The sequence below is a fragment of the Rhinolophus sinicus genome, linkage group LG13, assembly GCF_036562045.2.
Source record: "Rhinolophus sinicus isolate RSC01 linkage group LG13, ASM3656204v1, whole genome shotgun sequence".
Lineage (NCBI taxonomy): Eukaryota > Metazoa > Chordata > Mammalia > Chiroptera > Rhinolophidae > Rhinolophus > Rhinolophus sinicus.
In genome coordinates this window covers 29,391,021-29,414,110 of record NC_133762.1, presented here as the reverse complement: position 1 = coordinate 29,414,110, position 23,090 = coordinate 29,391,021, and the positions used below count along the sequence as shown (strand labels likewise).

The following is a 23,090-nucleotide window of genomic DNA, read 5'->3' as shown; positions in this document are numbered from 1 at the left end:
GCTGTAATAATTTATGAGAAGTTGCTTTTCTTAATCTATTATTTGGTTACCCAGTAGTACAGTTCATATATGAATGGTGGAATAAATACTTGATTCTTTCCTTTTATTTACCTGATTTTCAAGAATATAATTTGTTTCCATGCCATCCTCAGAAGATAATCAATTAGTGTTTTTTGTTGGATTTATGAACTTTTCTTTGCTGTTTTTATCAACTCAGGGATTGAAACATATTTGATGAGTTTCAATCATCTGCAATTATCTTTGCTGCAGCGAAATTGTCTCATCTTCAGATTGGTTTTTAGTTCTTTTGACGTGACCCTAGTGCCTTTGATAGCTTCCTTGTTGTCTAGTATGACAAGATATTCCAGGCTCATCTTGTATATTTTCCTGCTACTGATCTGTAATCAGAAATTCCTCAGAGATCCCTTTATTTTTTAAAAAATAGAAAATGGCATTTCAAGACTAGAATCTGAATGCTAGGTATGTGCATTGCTACTACATTAGTAATTGTTTCTAGGCCTTTCTAATGGATAGAACTATATATATTATGTGTGTGTGTGTATATATTTCATTTTAAAAACACGTCATCTCTTGAATTCATGCTACTATTTCCAATGCAAATACAGCATTATGGGGCTTTTAATTAACCTAATATTTCAAGCTATATTACATCTGTAGCTCCTTTCTTCCACATTTAGAGTCTTTGGTTTTTAAGGACACTGGAGATGATAAAATTGAAAGATTCTGTAATTACTGATTTGCACCCTCCATTTCATCCCCCCCGCACAGTCAAGAACAGCCAGGTTCTTGCCGCCCTCTTGGATCAGCTCTCATCTCCCTGGGACCCCTTGACCCTGGGGTAGGGAAAGTAAGAGATTAAGGTCATCTCTTGGATACTCCTTTGGGCTCTGAGTCCTCCTGGACCACAGAATTTCTCTCTAGAAATGGCGTAATGTCTTTACTCTGCCTGAAAGAGGGACCTAGGAAATTTGTCTCAAAGCCGTAATTGCACAAAATACCTGTTGAAGGGGCTAGGGATTGAAATGGACTTGGGGTGGGGTCTACCAAAGCCTTTCCCAAGCTACCATTTTCTGAAGGGGACGGAAGGCTAATCCCAAAGTCTAGGTTTGAAGCCCTTTACTTCATTGACTGCCAGTGTCTCTCTCATGACACAGCTTCCATAAGCATGAGGCTTTAATGAGACAATGGATGTAAAACACCACGTAGATGGTAGTACGTTCTCGAGAAAACGGCAGCTTTCCGTCCTTCTCTGTTCCTCGGTTTCCCCACCTAAACCTGCCGGTGCTCCCCGTCCCTCCCAGCCAGCTTCTCCCCACGCTCGAGGCCCACAGCGCGGGGCCCGGCCGCCAGGTGGGGACAAATCGCCGGCACCGCGGGGTGACGCCGCCCCATCGCGCTGAGGGCGGCGCCCCGCCCCCGCACGCCCTGCGATCGTCACTTCCGGCGCGAGGGCCCGGCCCGGCCCGGCGGGGAGTGCGGGTCGGTTCTGTGCGCGCTGCCGGACGAGGCTCCCGCCGCCGATTGACCCGCGCTCCGCCCCGCTGCCGGGCCGGTGAGTGCCCGCGAGCCGGTCCATGTGCCCTGGGGGCCGGGAAAAGGGACCCCTGAGAGGGAGGCATAACCGGAAGTGGGGGACCCTCGGAGAGAGACCCCAGGAAATGGGGATACCTAGGGACGGGGTGACAACCGGAAGTGGGGGGCCTCGGAAGGCTGTCGACGGGACGTAGGGTCTCTAGGGCTACAAGAGGGATGGCATTCTGGCCTGTGGTTTGGGTGGGGTGGGGAGGAAGGTGATGGCCACAGAATGATGGGCTCCAGGTGAGGAAGATTTCCGGCTCCACCCTAACAAGGGGTGTTTGCATCTCTCCTTGTGCCCCCCCCCATCAGTTCATTCACCAGACAGACTGAGCCCTGCTCTGTGCTTGACGCTGCCAAGACCTTGGAGGTTAAACGGGAAGCTCAGGTGGAGTCTGGAGCCCAGTGTGGGGCTAGACGCATCCTTCTCTGCCTCCCTGGGGGGGACCCTTGGGCACGTCTCTTAACCTCACGCCACCCGCTGATATTTGCTGAGCTTACTGAGCACCGTCCTGTGTCAGGCGCTAGGGTAGCAAGGAGTGTGTCAGGCCAATTGCCTACCCTCAGGGAATTTACATTCTAGTGGGCGATTTCCTCCTTTGTAAATGGGAACAGTCATAGTGCTGTCACCAGATACTGTGAAGATTAAATGAGAGACGGATGTGGCCAGTGCCCGTAGGTGATCAGTAATTATCAGATAATGACTAGATGGTGAGACTGACTGAGGAGATTCATGTAAACACCCTTGACACTGGACCGCCATTTCTGAAAGAGAACTAGGAACCCGGGGCTGTGGAAAACGAGGGACTCACCCTGGGGGAATCAGGGATGGCTTCATGAAGCTGGGCTTGGAAGGTGATGAGTTGTCTGGTTGGGAAAAAACAAGGAGAGGAAATTCCAGGCAGCGGTATCAAAAATGCATGAGGTGTTCTGAGAATGGTGGGTAATTAGTTTGTTTTGACTGGCATTTAATGTGCATGGAGAGGGAAAGGTGGCAGATAGGCTGGAGAGGGACTTTGAGGCTAGGACACAGACTTGGACACTACAGTCTGGGTCCTGGGTAAGCACCGGGTTGGGATTACAGGTGTCTGTTGGTGACTTGCGTGGAAACAGAGCCCAGGGTGGGTCCTATGAATGGTGATGGTTGCTCCATTCTTCCCTCAGCATACCTCTGCCAAGCAGATTAAATTCATTCCACAAATATTTATGGAGTGCAGACTATGTCTGACACCCTGTTAGGTGCTGGGTTTAAGGTGATGAACAAAACAGAGGGGAATGTTGCTGTACCGACAATTACAGTGGCGTGGGAGAAGTGCTTGCCATGTCAGAGCTTCTGTGACACAGGCTCCTAACCTGGCCTGGAGTCAGAGAAGACCTGCTTTAAGCACCGTCTCTCTCGTCTGAATTATTGCAATAACCTCTAACGGGTCTCTTCACTCCCGTCTTCTTCCCCTTACAGTCCATTCGCAAGACAGCCGAGTAATCCTTTTAAAGTATAAGTCCTGTCATGTCACTCTACCCAAAACCCTCCATGGCTCCCACCAAACTTGAGAGTAAAAGTCAAGGTGCTTACTGGCCTACAAAGCTCTGTACCAATGAGACCCCCATTACCTCTCTGAATCTGTCCGCTAATGCTTTTCACCTTGCTCATTTGGCTCAAGCCACACGGTCTCCTCTCTGTTTCTCGAAAAAGCCTTGCATGTTCCTGCCGCAGACTTTGCACTTGCTCTTCCCCCAGATATCTGCATGGCTTGTTCCTTTGTTTCCTTTGTCTTTGTTCAAATGTCACTTAGGTGAGGCCTTCTCTGACCACCCTGTTCACAATTTTAACTCCTACCCCCAGATACATTGAACCCCCTTACCTGCTTTATTTCTATCCATAGTACTTACCATCTTCTAGTAGACTATAGTTTATTTTGCTGATAGCCCCCCACACTAGTATCTAAGCTCAATAAAGGCAGGATTATTTTTATTGGTTCACTGCTGTATCCACAGTGCCTAGAAGAGGGCCTGGTACATAGTAAGTGCTCATTATTTGTTGAATGAATGAAATGGCATCTAATTGGAACTTAAGGGTGAATCAGTCAGGTGATGAACTGGAGGAAGAGCATGCTAGTTGGAGGCATCAGGATGTCCACAGGGCAAGAAAACACACCCTTGGGAAGAAGTGGAAGGAGGTGGGTGAGGCTGGAGGTTAGGATGCAAAGAATGGAGTAGGCAGACCTAAGGTTTAGAGGGAGTGACCTGGTGACTGGCTGCTGTGGGCTGCGGGGAGGCTAGCTATGTGCAGAGACCCCTGAGGTGGTCCCCACGTTCCTTGTTGAGCTTGGAGTGGGGGATCAGTGGCAGCCTATGGACATGAGCTTGGGCTTTAAAACTGGGCAGTCCTGCTGCTACCCTTATTCCTGGAATATCTAAGGCAGCAGTGTTGTTTTTGTTTTGCACGCAAGAAGTGTGTTGTTGGTTCAGGTCTTCTAAGCAGACACTAGGATGGGATTAGACATGGAATGCCCATGGAACACAAAGGGAGGGGACAAGTCAGGGAGAGCCCTCGGGCAGCCACAGCAGCCCAGCCCCAGGGAAGGAGGTTTGGGCAGAAAGTCTTGGACTGCAGTGCATTTCCACAAAAGGTTTGGTAAGGCTGGTAGGGAGTCCTCAAGGCAGAGTTGCCTGTTAGAGGAATCCCATGTCTGGGGACAACCTGTGGAAAGTGTGGCATCCTAAGGGACAGCAGCTGGGCCATCTGTCAATTATGCTCCACCCCAGCAGGAAATCTGATGAACTCAGTTTCATGGACTCCATGATGTCACATGTGTATGGTTAAAAAAAAAAAAAAATCAGTACAGTAAATAGTCTCTTCTACCATAAATATCTGGTTCTCTAGTTCTATTACCTGGGAACAATTGACAATGGTTTCTTGTATCTCCTTCCAGAAATTTTAGGTGTACTCACAAGTATATCTATGTATCTATTTTTAAAATATCGACACAATTATTTTATGTACACTGTTCTGCAACCTGCTTTCTTTTTCCTTAGCATATTTATTTATAAAGATCTGCCTAATTTCTTTTCATGACCGGATCGTATCCCATTCATATGGTCATACTATTTAACCAGTCTCCAACTGGTATGTAATTAAAGTGTTTCCTACCTTTTGCCATTATAACCAATACTTGTAATGGCACCCTCGTGTACATATTTTGTACACACGTATAAATATCTGTACTAGAAATGGAATTCTGAGCCAAAGGGTATGTGGTTTTAAAATTTGATATTGACAAACTGCCCTCTTAAAAGGCTATGTCAATTTATTCTCCCAACAGCAAGTGTATTCGAGTACCCGTTTTGTATTTGTGCCAGTCTGAATTTCAGAGTTGTTTTCATTCACATTTCTTTAATTACAAGGAAGGTCGAGCACCCATTCATGCACTTCTGTAAGCAAGGCCATGTGTTTGATGAGGCGTGTGTGTCTGCCGCTGGAGGTGCCCGGGTGCCTCCGTGGAGATTCTAACTCCCTTCAGTCTGGGCTGGACCTGGGCATGTGGTTCAGATCCCGTTCAGTCCCCCAGTGGAGAACCACTGCTCTGAGGTTCCTTGGCTTGACCAAAATGTTCCTGTCCCCCTATATCAGCTGCCCTGGGGTTTGAAATGAGCCGTGGACGTCATTAACTTCACTTGGAGCTCTGGTTTTGATAGGGATCCTGGGAGCTAATGTCAGAAGAAAGTGACTCTCTGAGAACCAGCCCTTCTGCGGCCTCACTTTCCGAAAATGAGCTGCTGCCAGCACCCGAGCCTCCTGGCTACGTGTGCTCACTGACAGAAGAACTGGTCACCAAGGCCAGGGAAGAGCTGCAGGAGAAGCCGGAATGGAGACTTCGAGACGTCCAGGCCCTCCGCGACATGGTGAGGAAGGAGCACCCCCACCTGAGCACCAATCTGGATGACGCCTTCCTGCTGCGCTTCCTCCGAGCCCGCAAGTTTGATTACGACCGCGCCCTGCAGCTCCTGATCAACTACCACAGCTGTAGGCGAAGCTGGCCCGAAGTCTTCAGTAACCTGAGGCCGTCGGCCTTGAAAGATGTCCTCGCTTCCGGATTCCTCACTGTGCTGCCCCACACCGACCCCCGGGGCTGCCATGTCCTGTGCATCCGCCCAGGTATTGCATTCGACTTGCGAGGCACGTGTGTACAGTCTGTGTGGGATGCGTCTGCCCACTGTCCTCTTCTTATTCCCTTTTGTCCCCTCCCTGTTTTAGTCAGAGCTCTCCGGGTTGCAAAAACCTACTCAACCCAGTTTTTTTATAAAAGGGAGGATATAGTCTAAGGAGACAGGAGCACCTCACAGAACGGGTGAGCTGCAGGTGCGGCAGCTGTCACGAGGCCCTGGAACCCAGAACCAGAGCCCAGTTCATTCCCCCTTCCGGAACTAAGCCCACCATTCTCCCTGTCTCTGCTGCTGCCTGTCTGTCAGTGTGTGCGCCTCTCTGGGCCCAGCATGTTCCTGCTGCCCTTTGCATATCTTCTTCACTTCTCTCTTTTAAACTGGCTATTGCTGCCTCTGTGCACATGGTTGCCTCTGGTGTCCCTCAACTCCTAGGTTTACTTGGCCTCCCAACTAAGTTCCTTCTATACAAACTCCAGATTTCTAGGGCTGTGAAAGCTGCTCTGGTCGTAGGGTACAAACAGGGCTGCCAGGACCCCCAACCCCATCCTTGTGAGAAGGTGAGGTGCAGTTATCAGTGTGGGCTGGGCAACTGCTGGAAAGGTGCCAGCCTACCACGTGCCTCCTCCAACCTTTCCCTCCTTTCCTCTCCTTTGTTAAGCCATTGAAAGGATGCACTTTAGATTCACTTTCTGATCTTAGCACTTCACGATAGTGTTCAGGACACTTTACATTTCTTTGGCACAGCAGTGTTCAATTGGGGGCCACTTCCCACCCCCAAATAGCATTTAGAAATGTGGGGGGACCTTTTTTTAGCTGACACAATGACTAGGGGATGCTAGAACTCCAGCCTCCTGATTCTTTACCCTGTTCTCTTCTGTGACACCAAGTGCATTGGAAACTCAGGAGAGCTCTCCACCCAGCCCCAGCCGCAACATTTTCCATCAGACCAGAGCTGAGACGAAATTTGAAAGTAAGATTGTAGTGTTCCTCCCAACAAGCCAGAAAAGGAGAACTTGCTGGCAGCCCTCTTTGCTCATGCAACCAAAGGCCTCTTGAAGGGACGTCTGATGGGGCGCAGGAACCCCGTGCCCCTTCCTCTGCCTTTAAGCCCCACATCACCATTTCCTTTAGTCACTGACGAAACCCTCTTTGGAGACTAGACCACTCTCGAGCCTTTACTACGTACCAGGCACAGTGTTAACTAACTGCTTGACCTGCTATTTTAGGCCCTTTCCAAAATGAGGGGTGTCTATTTTTAAATAAGCAATGCAGTGGAGATTTCAAAGTACCAGGAGACCTAGAAACCGGTCACTGGGTTTTCTGCTGCTCCTTTGTGCTCAACTCGTAAGAATCTTACAAAACAGTCAGATATTCCCACACTGGTTTTACCTCTTTGCTTGCATGGCTTCCACCCTTTGCTCGTGAGATGAATCTTTTCCCCCCTATATGTCTGGAGCAGATCTAGGCCCCTTCCCACTGACTCAGCCTTTTAGGTGGAGGCATACACAGAAGGTTTCGTCCTTCACTGGGGACTGGCTTTGCCTTTTTATAAGCTCTTTTGAGACATATATGATTGAAAAGGATGATAGCCAGTTATGTAGAAGCAGGTTTAATTGGCAGCTTTAAACATTAAACAGCAAGCTGACACAATTTTCGGACAAAGATGTTTTTCATAGGAATTTTGCATATATTATATCTCCCATTGGTGGCAATCAAAGGGATATACAGGTCTCGGTGGGATTTTCTTGAGAATAGTGGTTAATAGTCAAAGAGTCGTCACTCATCTTTTTCCCAAACAAAGGAAAGACTCCTTAAAGATAAGGGGAGTAGTAAAGGAGCGTCCAGCCTGGAAAAGGGGATTTGCTCCAACTACGGCATTGGAAAGCCTTCTCCATCTCAGCTGGCCTCAGCATGGGCTTCCTTCTCAGAGCAATTCCTGCCTCACGGGGTCCCTGAGTCTCAGGCTTCCAGCCTCCCCACTGCAAGAGAGAAGAGAGATCTTCTCTCTCCAAAGGGCCAGGGCCCCCGAATTGAGTCCCCTTGGCTCTGCTTGACCTGGCTTGGATCACACACTGTGGCCAGGTGACTGTGAAGACCCAGATTGGCCAAGCCCACATCTGCCACCTGCACTCAAGTCAATTTTACCCAAACTGCATGGCCAGCATGGGAAGAGGTTGTTGCCCACGGGAAATTAGGGTGGTGTTATGAAGATAAGGGGACACATCTGATGGCAGAAGGCACAGATGTCCATTAAGGTAAGTACTATTATCCCATTCTACTTAGGAGGCAATATAGGCTCAGAGTGAGGAAGTAAGTTGCCCAGCGTCACACAGCTAGTAAGATTCAAACCCCCAGGTGTGTCTGACTTCGGAGCTCAGTCTTAGCTTCACCACTCAGTTGCGTTTCCACGTCAGAATGTGCTGCTGTGTTTGGAGGTCATAAGCATCAGCTGCTGCTGTTATTAACCTCCACAGGGTCATGCCCGTAGAAGATCTTGCTTTTCTGTTTTTAAACAATAGTTTTAGCACAGAGATAAATCTTAGCCTGTCTGATTGTTTGTATTTGTTTCTGTAACATACTGTCCATCTCTTACGACCTTAGACAGATGGATACCGAGCAACTATCCAATTACCGAAAACATCCGCGCCATATACTTGACATTAGAGAAACTCATTCAGTCTGAAGAAACCCAAGTGAACGGAATTGTAATTCTTGCAGACTACAAAGGAGTGAGCTTATCAAAAGCATCTCACTTTGGCCCTTTTATAGCCAAAAAGCTGATTGGCATCCTTCAGGTATGGCCCGTTTGTCGCGTGCCTGTGCTGTGGTCGTTTTGGCTTTCCCTGGGACCCTGTCCGTTTACCCATGTGCTACACACACCCCACTTCCCACTCCTACAGTCAGAAAAATACAACAGCATTATGGGAAGAAACGTACAAGTTCTGTTTACCACTCATTCCCAGCAGGGTCTCCAGTAGTTTCTGAGGTACCTTCATTCTGGGCAAGATCAGCTTCGGGGCAAGAGTCCAAACACCAGAGCAATGCTTTCTATCTCTTTTTTTGGGGAGGGAGGTTGGTCCAGAAGGCAGAGGAGAAATTCTCCTAAGAAATGAAACCGAGCAGTTGTGCTTCTGTCCAAGCTGACAGAGCCTGTCCTGCCCTCCGTAGGGCCTGGGGAAGGGGCACTGCTGGACTGTTTGGGTCGGATGCTTTCACACCTTATGTGCCATGTTTCAGAACACAAGTTGCTAGGAACCATGAAATGCCCCCTATCCCTTCACACTGTGTAACGGTTTGCTTTTACAGTCATTATAACCCTTTCAGGCCTTCAAGGAATCCTCCGAGATAGTCAAGGCAAGAACTATGTTGCCGTTTTAATAGATGGAGAAACTGAGAGTTAGGGGATATAGCTTGGCCCAAATCTCTCAACAGGCTTGACTCCTAGTTTCTTCTGACCCAGCCCACAGGGTGCTGTCTCTTACAAACTGGGGGGCACCAGAGATAGGGCCGTTCTCCTTGTCGAATTCCACAATGCGTTTGAGCCCCTGCTGTGCACTGGGCTGATTATTTAAACACCAGTGTCACACTAGGTCATTATCAGAACTTTGAATTCTGGCTTTGAGGCAGCACTCTGGCTTCCCTTAGCTTCCACTCTTCTTTGCATGCCTCCTGCTAAAGACCGTGTCGGTGCAAGGGTCAGTATCATGAGTTTGAGTCCGTGTTTTTCCAGTCCTATAAGATGATCTGGGGACAAAGTTCCTGGGTTAAGTAAGCTTAGGAAATGGGGTGTAGTATGTCCCTTCCTGTGAATTTCACTGTAAACATTTACGTATTAAAAGCTCTGAATGGGTGGCCGGTTTGCTCAGTGGTTAGAGCTCAGTGCTCATAATACCAAGGTCGCCGGTTCAATTCCCACATGGGCCAGTGAGCTGCGCCCTCCACAACTAGATTGAAAGCAACGACTTGACTTGGGCTGAAGGGGTCCTGGAAAAACACACTGTTCCCTAATATTCCCCGATAAAAAAATTTAAAAAAAAGAATTTACTTTTGAAAAGGTGGTTTCCCTCATTTAAAAACAACAACTCTGAATAGGCCTGCAGTTAAGGAAACCTGTTTGTCTATATTTAGTCTACTGTTTCTGAACATATTTACCTACCACAGAACCCTTTTTTGCATCACACCTAGTGACGTCCTGAGAAATACACCTGGGCAGCAGTGATCAGGTCTCATATTTGCTAGATCCATCCACATAGGCTCAGGCCATTTTTTGCCACAGAGGAGCAGCTCTCCACTTGTTTGCCTCTCTCCTAACCCAGCTGTGGGCCCCGAGAGACTTTCCCTGCGGCTTGTCTTCCCATCCAGCCCCCTCTTGGGCTGTCTTTGAGGAGGTTGTGAGCATCAGACCCGTGTGATGGGGCCTAAATGAAGAAGATTTAAAGAGGGGAGGCAGGCTGTGGTAACAGACCATTTGCAAATAGTCCGCATGTGCTAACATCCCCTTCCTTTCCCACACAGGATGGTTTCCCCATTCGGATCAAAGCAGTGCATGTAGTGAATGAGCCTCGAATATTCAAAGGCATTTTTGCCATCATAAAACCATTTCTGAAGGAGAAAATAGCAAACAGAGTAAGTGATGATCCTACTGGCTGAATTTTTTTTCCTTGGCTCCCTTATTTGTGACATCTGTAAGCTTATTGTGACATCGATAAACTTATCTTTGTTTATTCTTTTTGCCCTGGGACGATTAATTTGTAAAGTACAGGATCACAGGTAAAACAAATGAGCAATCTTTTCTGTGAGGGAAAGATGAAATGAGTAAGAATATACTATTTGACAGCAGAGAGAGAGCAGAGCCAGGATCGTTATTCTAAGAGCATCCCTGCTCTGTAATCGTTTGGACCTTTGGACTTTTTAATATTCTGGCCTTGGCGTTGTGACCTGACAGAGCATGGGACGTGTAAGAGGACACATGGGACGTGTAAGAGGACAGGGGAAAGGGGATAGCCTTTGGGCAGGGAGTTAAAGAGAGCTGTGGCGATTTCTTACTAAAGCCGTCTTGGGGTTTAAAAATGCTATTTAAACTTTTCCATTTGCTTCATATGTTGTCTCGCTGGATAAAGTTCGGGGACTAATTCAAGATTGGTGAGATACGTGCGTTTTTAGCTTCATTTCTGATTTAAGAAAGGATCGATGACACTTTAAAAGACGGAAGAACCACTTCTCTTAACCTTTCCCAGTACCGCGATTGAAATGTGCCGGGTGGTTTTTTTTCTCCTCCTTCTCTAGACCTAAGAACCCTGTAGTGGCTCCAAAGACTGGGTCTTGACTTTTATATTCTTTTCCAAAGAGGAAGCACAGAGAGAGAGAGAATCTCAAGATTGCAAGGGAGGGAACTCGAAGTCCAGATCCAGAACCCCAGGCCTTTCCCTGAGGGTTTAATTTATCACCTCAGGGGTGGAGTCCAAGATTCTGTGCTTTTAAAATCTCCTAGGTGATTCTGACGCGCAGTTAGGTTTGAGGACCACTACCTCAGTGGCCTCCACGCCTGGCTTTGAGCCTATGTTGGTTTCTGGAGATGCTGCTGGGAACCCTCTTTTACCAAAGCAGCCTTTGGACCAGGTCGTTTACATCTGTGAAATGACCTTACTCGTGGCCCATAATCTTGTTCCTTTGGTCCTTTGCATGTTCATTCATTCAAAGATATTGACCAACCCTCTCTGTGCCCGTACGTTTGTTCTAGACTAAAATCTCTGCCTCCAGGAAGCTTCCATTCTAGGGAGACACAAAGGATTATTATGTATGTTATCTAGTATTAGAATGTAACGTGGAGAAAAATTAAGCAGACAAAGGGGGTAGTGAGTGCAGGCAGAGGGGAAGGGGTTTAGTATTCAATAGGGTGGTTAGAGGTGGTGTCATTGAGAAGTTGGCGCTTGAGCAAAGACTTGAAAGAGGTGAGATATCTGGGGACCAGCCACGGCACAAGCCTGAGGCGGGAGTGTGCCTGGCGTGTATGCCCGGTGAGGAGCAGCAGGGGTGGGTACAGAGAAGTAACAGGGGCCAGATGGTGACCTGTGGGCCATCGGATACACTTCGGCTTTTAGGCTGTGTGTGATGGGACTGGAGGGCTGTCCTGGGGCGTGACGTGACCTGACTTCCACGGAAAAGAGCTTACTTGTGGGACAGGTGTGTGAGCAGGGAGACCAGACAGGAGGCTGCTGAGGGAGTCCAGGTGAGAAGTGATGGCGGCATGGCACCTTTAGGGTGGCAGTGAAGTGGCTGGATTCTGGATATATTTTGAAGTACCAGCCAACAGGGCACGGAGTATAAGGAAAAGAGAATGAAGGATCCTCAAGTTTTTCAAGGACCTGGAAAGGTAGAGCTGCCATCAACCGTTTCTCGATTCATCCAATGGATATTTATTTGAGCCCTTTGCATCCAGAGGTTACTGAATTACTGATTAACCTAAGGACCTGTCTGTTTGCATTTCCTTCCCCTTTAGTTTTTCCTCCATGGGTCTGACCTAAACTCTCTCCACGCAAATCTCCCCAGAAGCATTCTTCCCAGGGAGTACGGGGGCACGGCCGGCGAGCTGGACATCACCGCCTGGAACACGGTGCTGCTGGCCTCTGAGGAGGACTTTGTGAAAGAGTTCTGCCAACCTGTGCCCGCCTGCGACAGCATCCTGGGCCAGGCCCTGCCGCCCGAGGGGCTGACCTCAGACGCGCAGTGCGATGACCCCACGTGGGCCATGAAATCACAGCTGTACTCCTGCTACTAGCTGGTCCCCCAGGAGCGTCTCCACCTTGAAATCCTGTCATTTTCCTCTGGACAGGCACAAGGAGAACTTGAGGTACCATGGATTCAATGTCGCTCCTTGGAATTCAACTGCAGCATGGAGGAAAAGCCGGTGGAGCTGAGGGTGAGCCAAGAGTGACACCCTTGATTACTTGAATTATTCCATGGAAAACATCCCCGTGATTCCCAAATGTTTGGAATCTCAGTTTGTAACCCTGACTCCGGAAGCCGTATCTGGTTCTTATGCATCTCAAAGCAAGAAAAATCAGGACCAAAGTCACTTTGACCCCACATTCCGGGAGCAAACCTGTTGGCCAGTCAGCACACTCCTGTGAAACAGCTTGGCCAAGCCTACACGGTGGCTGCACGTGAGACGTGGGGGGAGACTGTGTCTTTCACACGAGCCCTAACTCGAGACTTCTGTTGCTCATCAGGAATCCTCAGGTTGGAGGTCCAGGCCCCAGTTGCCACCACTGGGTAGCCCCTTCTCTGAACCAGGCCTCGGGATGTAAGCAGCACTTTCTGATCAGAGTGGGGGTCCAGAGACTGCGAGCACCTCTGGGGTTCATTGGTTGAATCTAGCAAGAGAAACTTAAGTTTTCCCAAACCCGTAAAGCCTTAGCCCTGGTTCTCCGCAGAATCATCCAGGGTCCTAGAAGTATGTGCTTTTACTTGACCCAAAATACTGGATCCCGGGCCTGTGTAGCTAAAAGAATTCTGGCCTAAGATTCAAGACACCTGGGCTCCAGCCTCAGAGGTGCGACTGTGGAGGAGACCTGGGCCTCAGTGGGCCTCAGCTGTCGCATCTGGAAACTGAGGCTGAGTGAATTGACGCCTGGGGCCCTTTTGGCTGCTGAGGTTCTGGGCTTTGATTTAGTTACTGAATGTTAGACATCGCTTTTCTGCCTAGAAAGATGGACTCTCTAGATACAAGTGGCTGGATCCTGTTCTTTGTGGTACCACGGGGCCTTTCCAAGAGGGATGTGTCACCATCTGGCCCTGACTTGAAGGAAACAAATATGTCTGTTCCTGGGACTCAGCGATACCACCTTCCTTTTCGTAGTGAGGGTTAAACTCGAAAAGGACGGCCTTTGTGAGAGCAGGTGACCAGGGTCTTGTAGGAATTCCTTCCATCCCTGAGACGCTGGTGGTATATTGTAAACCTGACAACAGGGAATGGTTCAGTTACTTGGGATTCTAAAATGTTGGCCTCTAGAAACGAATATGAGAGCAGGTTATTGCTGGGTCACTTCTGGGCCCCCTCAGCCCACTTGAGTTTCTCTCTCTCGTGTGGGTAGACGCACGTCAGGCTGTCCAGCCAGACTGAATGTCGGTTCTGCGTTTCAGCGCTTTAGACTCTTCCTGTCGAGCATTTAGCTTCAGCCCAAGCATCAGATTAGGTGGTCCATCTGGTGGCTTTTGACCTATTTCCTTTCATATTCATTCCATGCAAATTATGGTGTTAAAAAGTGACAAGTACCGTGTGTCGTGTGTGTACCTTCTCTGTGCATTTATTAGGCCACCAGGCGAGGGGGACGGCTCAGTTAGGAAGGGAATAGTCCACCGAAATTCAAAGGCCAGTCTGTTGTGAGTGAGCCGTCCACCTTTATAGCACTTTTGAAAATGTCTGGAGAAGTTGTTGGTGCAAATTACTTACCTCGTGAGTGCCAATTCCAGGGAAAGCTCTTTTCACCATAGACACTAACCCTGGATCCTCTGGGGACCTGTCTGAGTTGGCAGTGCCAGCATGCACACCCCTCGCCACACCTCTAGTTCCATGTGACAGTGTTGTGTGACCAGCGTTGCTGAAAAGATCTCAACAGGACAAGTGGGATGGCTAACGTAGAGGGTTCAGAACCCAACTGGCTGAAGGGGAGAATTGGTTAGTGGCTTTCTTAGGTCCCAAAAAGGAAAGAGAGATTAAAAACAACAGCAAAAAGCTAGACAGAGAGAAACAAATCTCCAGCCCCACCACGTTTCCAAGGTTTAGACTCTGCATTGCATTGCCGGCCAATTGCCTTTGTCTATGTGACTTAACATAGGGGTTACTCAAAGAAAGACCAGGGAGGATGTCGCTCGGGCTTCTCCAGTTGGGCCAAGGAGTTATTTCATTCAGCTTCTGAAATGAGCCAGAGCCAAGGCTCGCCTGCCTCCTTGAGCTGCTGTGCTTTGTTTTGGCTCCAAAGAGAGATCCACTCATTTTGGCACCTCAGGAGGTTTGAACCAAGCTGCGAAAGCAGGACCTCCGTGGATGACAATCAAGGCCATCTGTGTGCGGCTTCAGCAGGCATTTGTATGGCTTCCCCAGCAGGAAGGACGTGGGGATAACCAGGGGAGCACACGGGGAGCCTTACTCAGTCCTTACTCACAGAGCAAACAAGTGAACAGCAGAACTGGGATAGTTTTCCTTCAGGAAAAGCTCCGGCCCATTTCACAGGCACCGGAAAATTAACTTTGCCCTAAATTCAGGCTAGTGCACTGTCAGCCAGGGAAAAAAGAAGTCAGTCAGGAGACCTGAGTTCCAGCTGTACCGTGCTGTGCGGCCTTGGACGAGCCACTGAACACCCCGAATCGTCGTATACTAAAGAGGGTCACACCCTGAGCTCTGAGCCCTCTGTCCCCGGCATCTATCATCCTCGCTGTCCCAGGGAGACTGTACTCTGTCTTTTTAGAGACTTCCCTGCCCCTCATCTGGGTTATTATTCAGGAAATTTAGGTCTGAATGAATCGGCACCTAAAGCTTTCAAATGTTCAATCTGTAAGCTTAGGTAATAATGGGGGGTTTTCTCCCTCCTCTTACCCCATACTCTTACACTGAATTCTGGAAAATTTGTTCCTCTTCCTGGAATCCTACCTTCATGGATAGAGGCTGAAATCTACAGAAGGAAATCTACTGAAACAGCTGGAAGTGCAATCCTAGCTTCCTCTCTTGAGCTTTTTTTTTTTTTTTTGCCCTTGGCAAAGGTGGCCTTACCTCCCTCGTACTTCATCCTGCTTTCCCAAGGGGCCGCTGGTCTTTGTTTTACAAACACTTCAGCTTACAAGATACATTTTTGCCAGAAAGTGTCGGGGCAGTAAGAGGTATTTTCCCCAAATTCCTGTGATATTGAGCCTTTCAGAATTCTCCCTGAGGGTGTGCAGTTTCTTTAAATGCCATCTGATTCTCAGATCTGTCATGGGATTACTTTTTCTTTGGGGAGGCAAAAGCTGTAATACTGTTGTGGCATTATTATAATACCTCGTTTTAAAGTTTTCTTTTGAAACCTCTTATTTACAAAGTAAAATGTTAGGTAGTAAGTCTGGCAGACCTGTGGCATGAGAGGTGTGGAGATAGCAAACAGAAACATACCGACTATTCAGGAATGATGTCAGTTCTCACACCTCTCAGTATTGGGAGCTGTTAATTTGTAAATCAAAAGTAATTTCCTTTCTGCTCTCCTGACTCAGAAATGGTTTGCTTGACCTGCAAGGAACAGGCACCATCAGTCAGATATTCCTCCTTACTAGAACTGGCTCTGAGGGGAGGCCCAGTGAGATGTGTGGGTGGAGAAGCTAGTGATGCATTTCCTGTTTGCCAGTCCTTTGCTTTTCCTTTCATCTCTCTGGGCGGCGTGTTTAGTCGGGCAGCTGCTGTTGGGGATTCTTGGGGATGTCTTGCCTCCTGGCGTATCAGGTGGGAACCTGTTGCAAGTGAAATACTTGAAACCCCTCTGGGGCCATGAGCCTCTGACACCACTCGGATGAGGTGGGAGGTGAGCTGATTTTCTGACCAGATTGGGGCACCATTTCAGCCACTGGTCACTTTTCCTCACTTCATTCAAACTGAAATTCAGTTTGGCTTTGAGAACAGAGACACACGGTGGTGACTTCATCTACTTCAGTGTTTGTTTTGACCCAAAGTTTATTTTTCTAATACATTTTCTAAGTCAAAGTGGTGAGAACATGTAATTTTAGTATGCATGACTGGGTCTTAAACAATAAAAATCCTGGTACGGTTGAATGTGTATGGAGTCCTTTATTGACAATGACAGTTTGGATCAAGGCTATGAGGCTTTATTATTCATGGTCCAGGATGGCCTGGGCAGACTCCCTCCAGCTGTGGGTGGGGTGGGGGGGGGCAGCATTGGTAGCACAGTGCATCCTGGGGATGTGGGGGCTGGCAGCCTCTGAAGATCACGTGCAATGAGGCAGCAGTGTGTACGAGAGATGCATGGGGGTGGAGACAATATGCAAATGTTTCAGTTCTTGGGACGCGTATGTTCCTCCCGGACTGGCTCTGAATCCTTTCAGTAATAGCAGACAATTCCCCAGTGCTCATGGGGCTGGGCATCAACCGTGCTACGTGCTTCACACAGTCTCATTTAATCGTCAGGCACCCGAATGAAGCAGTGTTATTGCTCCTGTGGGGAAAGTGAGGCACAGAAAAGGTGAGCAGTTTGCCCAGGGACACACAGTTAGTCACACAGGACTGGGATTCAAATTCAAAGCCAGGCAGTCTGACTGGAGCCCAGTATTTCCTCCTGCTGGTCAGTGATCGGAGGTGTAGCCCAGAGGGAACAGGGGGAACGTAGGGAGGAACTTTTTATAGAGCAAGAAGGCATCAGTCTAAAAATTGGCTTTTTCCCCCTGGCTTCTTGGGAAACATAAAGCAGAGTTTCTTAACGTCAGAGACCCACGATGTAATTGAACATTTTATTCTCGAAGCCCCTGTAAGCCCAGACTCCTTGGGGAGGGTCACTAGGGTATGGCGCAATCAGCTCTCGTCCTCTGCATGCTTAGCCGTTTCTCTACGTGTTTGTTTCTATAGAGGAGCACGCATTCTGCCCCCGAGGAGACAAACACCAGGTCCCCATGGTGGGTCTGGTGTGTTGGTGATGGCTCCGTTGAGAAATACTCTCATGCAGGATGTCCACACACTCAACTGTCGGCTCTTGATGACGCGACAGGTAAGTACTTACATTGGAACACACCAGCTCTACAGGCCAGTCTCCAGGGAGGCGGCTGTGGAACTGTGGCTTCGCCTGTTTCTCACCTCTGGAAAAGTAGAGCTCATGCCGCCAACCCTTTCCACCTCACAGCAGTGTTACGAGGATACTTACGAAGCACTTTGTAAGCCACTGGAGTTACTGTGCATGTTATGAGTCAGTACTTTCTGGTTTCTTTGCTAAAATATCTTTCTTTTTCCCAGGGCCCACTCTTCACATAGTACTGGTTTAGCATTCCTGTAATAAATGGCAGCAGAAGTTTCATGATACTGCATTTAAAGCTGGAGAGGAATAAAATCCTTTAGGGTGCCACTAATCTGGGGAAGAAACATGTTAACTAGGGTTTCCTGGTGGGAATTCCCACCAGTTCGCAGGAATTTTTTTCGCTTTCCCATTCCCAAATCCCAAGATATAAACTGTTTTCTGTTCTCCATGATGAATAGTTTCCACAAAGGGACAGCCAATACTACCAACCACCTGGGTTCAAGGAGCCGATTTTCCCGATTTCCCGACCAACTTTTCTTGGGATTCAGGAACTGGAAAGTGAATAAAATTACCAAGAACGGATAGGAATTCCCACCCAGAAACCCGAGCGATAAATAGGAAAAATGTCTCAGAGATACATTGTGAGTAGTACATTTATTTCCCATTGTGGGTATTACTGGGTTCGAGCCGATTTTCCCGATTTCCCGACCAACTTTTCTCGGGATTCTCGGGATTCGGGAATGGGAAAGCAAAAATAATTCCTTGAGAACTGGCGGGAATCCCCCCCTGGAATTTTAACCATATGTTCACCCTCTCACCTGATAAGGCACCAGCCATTAGGAATACAGTGACCTGGTAAGAGACTAGTTACTGCCTTCAAGGGATTACTAACTTTTCCTGTGTTGGTGGTGATGGGTAGTTTAGATTCAGCTGACTCCCCTACATGTCTCTGAGCAGTCTCTAGTTTATATTGTCTCCTGTATCCTAATAGGCCAGGAGACAATAGGGTCTAATTGAAAAAAGCACTTAAGTCAAGCCTGGGGTTTGTTTCTCTGCTTCTCCTCTTACCGAGAAACTGGGCAAGTCACCAAGTTCTCGAAGCGTTGGTTTGCTGTGTCAAAGGGGGAGAACAATCACCACCTCGCAGGGGTGGAGACAGTGTCTTCATTGCTTGGAACACCCAGCTATTTATGTGGTAGCCACTCTGGTCCTTCACATGAGGACACAGGTGTCGTGTGGCTTGAGTCACCCAGCAGTACTGAGGTAACACCACTGACTCGGCTGCCTGACGGGCTCCTAGGTACCAGGACGGATACAACAGACCAACACAAAAGGAGGAGACGGGTCCACTGCAGCTTCATTAGTAAGCATAAGCCTGGGACCTGCCATCCACCTGCAGAGGTGGATGCATGACTAATATTACTGACTACTCCCTTCAGCTTGAATGTGGACAAAGAAAAATACAATCGAGCAAGGACTGGTAAGGAACAAAACATCAGTCCTGGTTTAAATTAAGCCTGAGTCGGGATGTGGTCCAGAACATCGAAAGCACTGACGGCTGTGGCCATTCTTGGGCAGAATCTTTGATTGCCAAGAGAAAGTTTTATTTCCTGACCAACCGAGTATCTTCCAAGACCAACCTAGAAAGTAGACACCCAGCAAGGGCCTACAAGCTTTGTCCCGGTGGAAAGAGGTACAAGTGGCCCACTGCTGTTGCCTTTGATGAATTCCTAGAGCATACTGCGGACCCCGAAGCCAGCACCCTCCATCTGCGATCCTGGGAGGTAGGCAGGCCTGCGCATGGTGCTGAGACACCAGGAATCTCATCTGGAGAATGACGACACCAAGGCCTCATCATTCAAAACACGCCCCCGTGAACAGTCTGATCCTGGGCTACTCAAAATGCTGGCATTTGTGCTTGTCTGTAATTCACTTATGTGTAGAATTCACTTGTGTCCTGAGTGAACTGTTGGGTTTCCAATTTAACTTCATTCTTAGGGTACAAGCAAGCATAGCAGGGACACTGCCACCTAATTTTTAAAGAACATTTTATTTTAATTAACATCAAAGTTATGAGAAAAAATAAAAACTTTATTGGTCTTTGTTACACTTGTTGTACAGTTTAGTACTGTTTTTATTTTAGTACTGTTCCGAATTACATGAAGTGGGAGATGGTGTACCATGTTTTTAAAGTTGAGGACCTCTGATGGTCTTCATCTGTCGGCCCTGCTGTTAGGAAAGTGGGGTCTCCGCTTTACACTGGCAAAGTAAGGGCTAAACATCGCTTATCTGCCCCCCGACTCCTTTACAACCTTATTTCTGTACCCCGACATAAATCACTGGTTTTTAACGGTGGTGCCAACAGTTCCAATCAAGCCCTGCTTCCATACCCCCACCCCCACCCCAACTGAGAATGTGCCCCTATGTCCCATGTGTTTCCTTCTGTAAGAACGCCTCACATCTAGCCTCCGTTAGATTACAGTTGAAAACCTCTGCCCTTTAAATGTTGTCCAGTTTCTCTTTAGCCCATGTTGAGATCAGCAACTACTACCTGACTGCTTAAAATGGGTTAAACACTTTGCAAAGTAACTTTACTCTCTAAACAATCTTACGTACTAGGTACTCTTTTGTTCAAAGAAAACACAGGCTCAGACAGCAGTCATCTGTCCAAGGTCACAGAGCATAGTATGTACTCAATAAATATTAGCTGACTGGTTTGACACATAGAAAAATGGCAAAACTGGATGTAAACCCAGTCTGACTCCCAAGTGTATGCTCTTCAGCCATTCTTAAGGGACCACCTCCATCCTTCTAGCACAACTTGTTCCTCTTGCTGTCCCTCACCAGACAAACAGAACCACCATCGACCCGGGTGATTACACCAGAAATACTCAGGATTCTCCCTCCCTCCCGTATCTATCAACTGCCAATGTTTAGAATATGCTCTCTGCTGCCCTCAACATAAGGTCCGAACTCTTTGCTGTGGTCTACAAAGCTCTTTATAACCTAGTTCCTGCCCACCTCTCCCCATCCCAGCTTTACTGAACAAATCCTCTTTTTTGTTTTTTTCGTCTCCCTGGCCTTTGACACGCAGTTGGGTCTACCCTTCAGCAATGCCATCGCACTTCCCCATTTCTCTCTTAGCTAACTCCTAACAGTTCTTGGCTTACACATCACTTTTCCCAGGAGGCCTACCCAGGCACCTCCCCTACCCCAGGCACCTCTTTGAGTTCGCTGCAATTCCTAAGTCACAGCACTAATGACAGCACATTGCACCACTGTCAGCTCATCTTCACCTTCCTTGAAACTGCAGGTCTAAGATGGTAGAGCTGCTGTCTGTCATGCTTAAAGTTGTACCCCAGAACCTGAAGGGCTGGTAAAGAACAGGCAGGAAATCTCTGTTGAAAGAACAAACTTCTGTTTCCTTGCATGCTACCTCTCCTGGAGGAGTCCTGACATTGCCTGCCCTTGTCTCTCATCTACCCAAGCGTCTTACCCAGAGAAGATATTTAGTACAATTTTTTAATGAGTTCAAGACACTACTACTAGCCCTTAAGTTTTAGAAGGACTAGGTGCATTCTGCTAGATGCTTGATAAATCTGACCGCCCATATAAGTCTAAAAAATATAGAATAGCTGCTAATTCATAAAAGCTGTTAAAGAAAGGGCCTTGAAAGCTTAAGTCTCTATTTTAATCAAATACCTTTATAGTGCAAATATAATAAACTCACATGCATTTTACTTTTACATACTCATAACAAGATAATTACATAGACTAAAGGTGCACTGTTTTCCCAAGTGAATCTTCATTTTAACCAAACCTACAAAGCATTTATTGAAATTAAAAGTCTGGCAAAGCCCCCGACTTGAATCAAGCAGCATCAGTCTTGTAGTATAACTAGTATAACAAAAGTAAATGAAAAACTCAAGATATAAAAGCAGTAGCCATATCAGCAACTCCTCTTCTCGGGAAAGATCCACACACATACTCCTTCGCTCAAATCCCATGATACTATACCTCTTAAGAGTTTAAGGATTGAACTGAGTGCTTGTATCACACAAGGAAAAGACTTTCACAGAGGAAAAGTGTCATAGAAATACATTATTATTTTTTTTCTTTTTGCTCTTTAAGGATACTGCAATACAAATATATTAATGATGGCCTCAAATATCCAACATTTTTCTCTTATATTTTAAATCAAAGTTGGTCTTAATAAAGAACTCTCTTCACAGCACAGCTGTAGCTCACTTTACAATGCAAAAATGTCCCCTTTGCACTATATCCTTACAAATAAACGTACATGTAAATGAGAAGTTCAGATCCTGCATCAATCGTTCTGCAATCTCGCCCTCCGTCATAAATGTGGATATAGGCAAATTTGCACAGCATTCGCTTAGTATTTTAGTTGAAGCAAAAGCAAAAGGGCTTTCAGCAAAGGAAACCTTTATGGATTTCAGTGGTGTCCTTGGCACTCAGAGCTTCAGCTGAAGTCTCGATTGGTGAGGACAACTGGAGCCACGAGGGTCCAGGCGTAGAGGAAGAGGCAGACCCAGCTGGAGCTGATCTTGACCCACACAGTGGGCCACTTGCTGCTCACATTCTGGAACTCTGCATCAGGGCTGAGAAAACAGAAGCACGGCAGGTGAAGAAGCCTGACAGCAGCATCAAACAGCCCCCCGACCAAAGCCAAGACATTCCCCAGTGCCACTTGGCTGACACTGCTCCCTAGTCAAGTGCTAGAAGGGACCTGAGGAAGCTGCTAGTTTTAGTTTTTATGAGCAGGGAACGCTCCCTCTCAAATGGCTTTTATCTTCTTGCCAGTATAAAGAACCCTGACTAATCCTTGGGCAAAGGTCTTCAGAACATCTGGCTGTTCCAGACACTGGTAAAAGTCTAGATCGCAATGGCCTCCCTGAAACTTTCCGTCCTTCCCACATCATCACTTTGATCAGAATACTTTATATGGCCCTCTCTAGACAGAGAAAAACTAGTGAACAAAGACGAATCAGATCGCTCTATGTCATGATTTTCTCTCAGGTACTCAAGTCCGGAAGAGCACCCCATGATTTGCACTGTAAGAATTTCAACCGGAGTTTAAGTCCAAAAGGAGAAAAAGTCAAAAGTATTTCAGAAAAGAGTCAGTACTGAACAAAACTTCATCATACGGGTAAGAGAAGGGGATTCTGAAGTCGGGAGGGTTTACAGGCACTCCAGGGGGCGAAGGGGCCTCCCATGTGTTTGGTCTGTGCCTACCTGTACCAGCCAGTCACGGTCATCATGATGTACAAGGAAGCCAAGCAGAGCAAGAAGTGGAAGACAGAATAGTTGTACTGAACTCCCTCCTTCTCGTTGTCCGTAACCCGCCGGGGCTGTCCATCCTCTTCATCGCCGGCACCGTTGGGGGCCGTATCACGGAGGATCACGCTTTCACTTCCTGACAAGGTCAGCTTATTTACTTGGCTATTGCTGGAAGTGCGGAAGCTGGAAAGTGATCCCAAACACAATAAGTCAGAAAGAAACCATGAAGATGAACTGCTGCCATGAAGGTTATTTCTTAACTGCTCC

At 47.5% G+C, this 23,090-nt stretch overlaps 2 protein-coding genes across 7 annotated transcripts in view; one reads left to right on the top strand and one right to left on the bottom strand.

Annotated features, from left to right (window-relative positions):
* Positions 1 to 1,448: 1,448 nt before the first annotated feature.
* On the top strand, positions 1,449 to 19,632 carry TTPAL (alpha tocopherol transfer protein like). Of its 6 annotated transcripts, none has more exons than XM_074317614.1 (6): positions 1,449 to 1,573; positions 5,293 to 5,752; positions 8,362 to 8,555; positions 10,276 to 10,386; positions 17,363 to 17,501; positions 18,826 to 19,632. In XM_074317614.1, exons 2-6 carry the CDS (start codon positions 5,308 to 5,310, stop codon positions 18,936 to 18,938), a joined length of 1,002 nt encoding a protein of 333 aa, XP_074173715.1. In that variant the 5' UTR covers positions 1,449 to 1,573; positions 5,293 to 5,307; the 3' UTR covers positions 18,939 to 19,632. The 6 variants fall into 6 exon arrangements, with proteins under 6 accessions (XP_074173715.1, XP_019604171.2, XP_019604162.1 ...); XM_074317611.1 differs by lacking the exon at positions 18,826 to 19,632 and adding an exon at positions 1,909 to 1,984 and having other exon boundaries at positions 1,486 to 1,573; positions 17,363 to 18,409; XM_019748612.2 differs by lacking the exon at positions 18,826 to 19,632 and having other exon boundaries at positions 17,363 to 18,409.
* The window catches only part of SERINC3 (serine incorporator 3), a 17,832-nt gene continuing 14,298 nt past the window's right edge, over positions 19,557 to 23,090 (bottom strand). Inside the window, exons 9-10 of the mRNA XM_019748596.2 lie at positions 22,779 to 23,006; positions 19,557 to 22,144 (exon numbers count right to left, since the gene is read on the bottom strand). Of these exons, the coding sequence (XP_019604155.1) occupies positions 22,006 to 22,144; positions 22,779 to 23,006 (367 nt within the window). The 3' untranslated portion in view covers positions 19,557 to 22,005. The remainder of the gene's footprint in view (positions 22,145 to 22,778; positions 23,007 to 23,090) is intronic.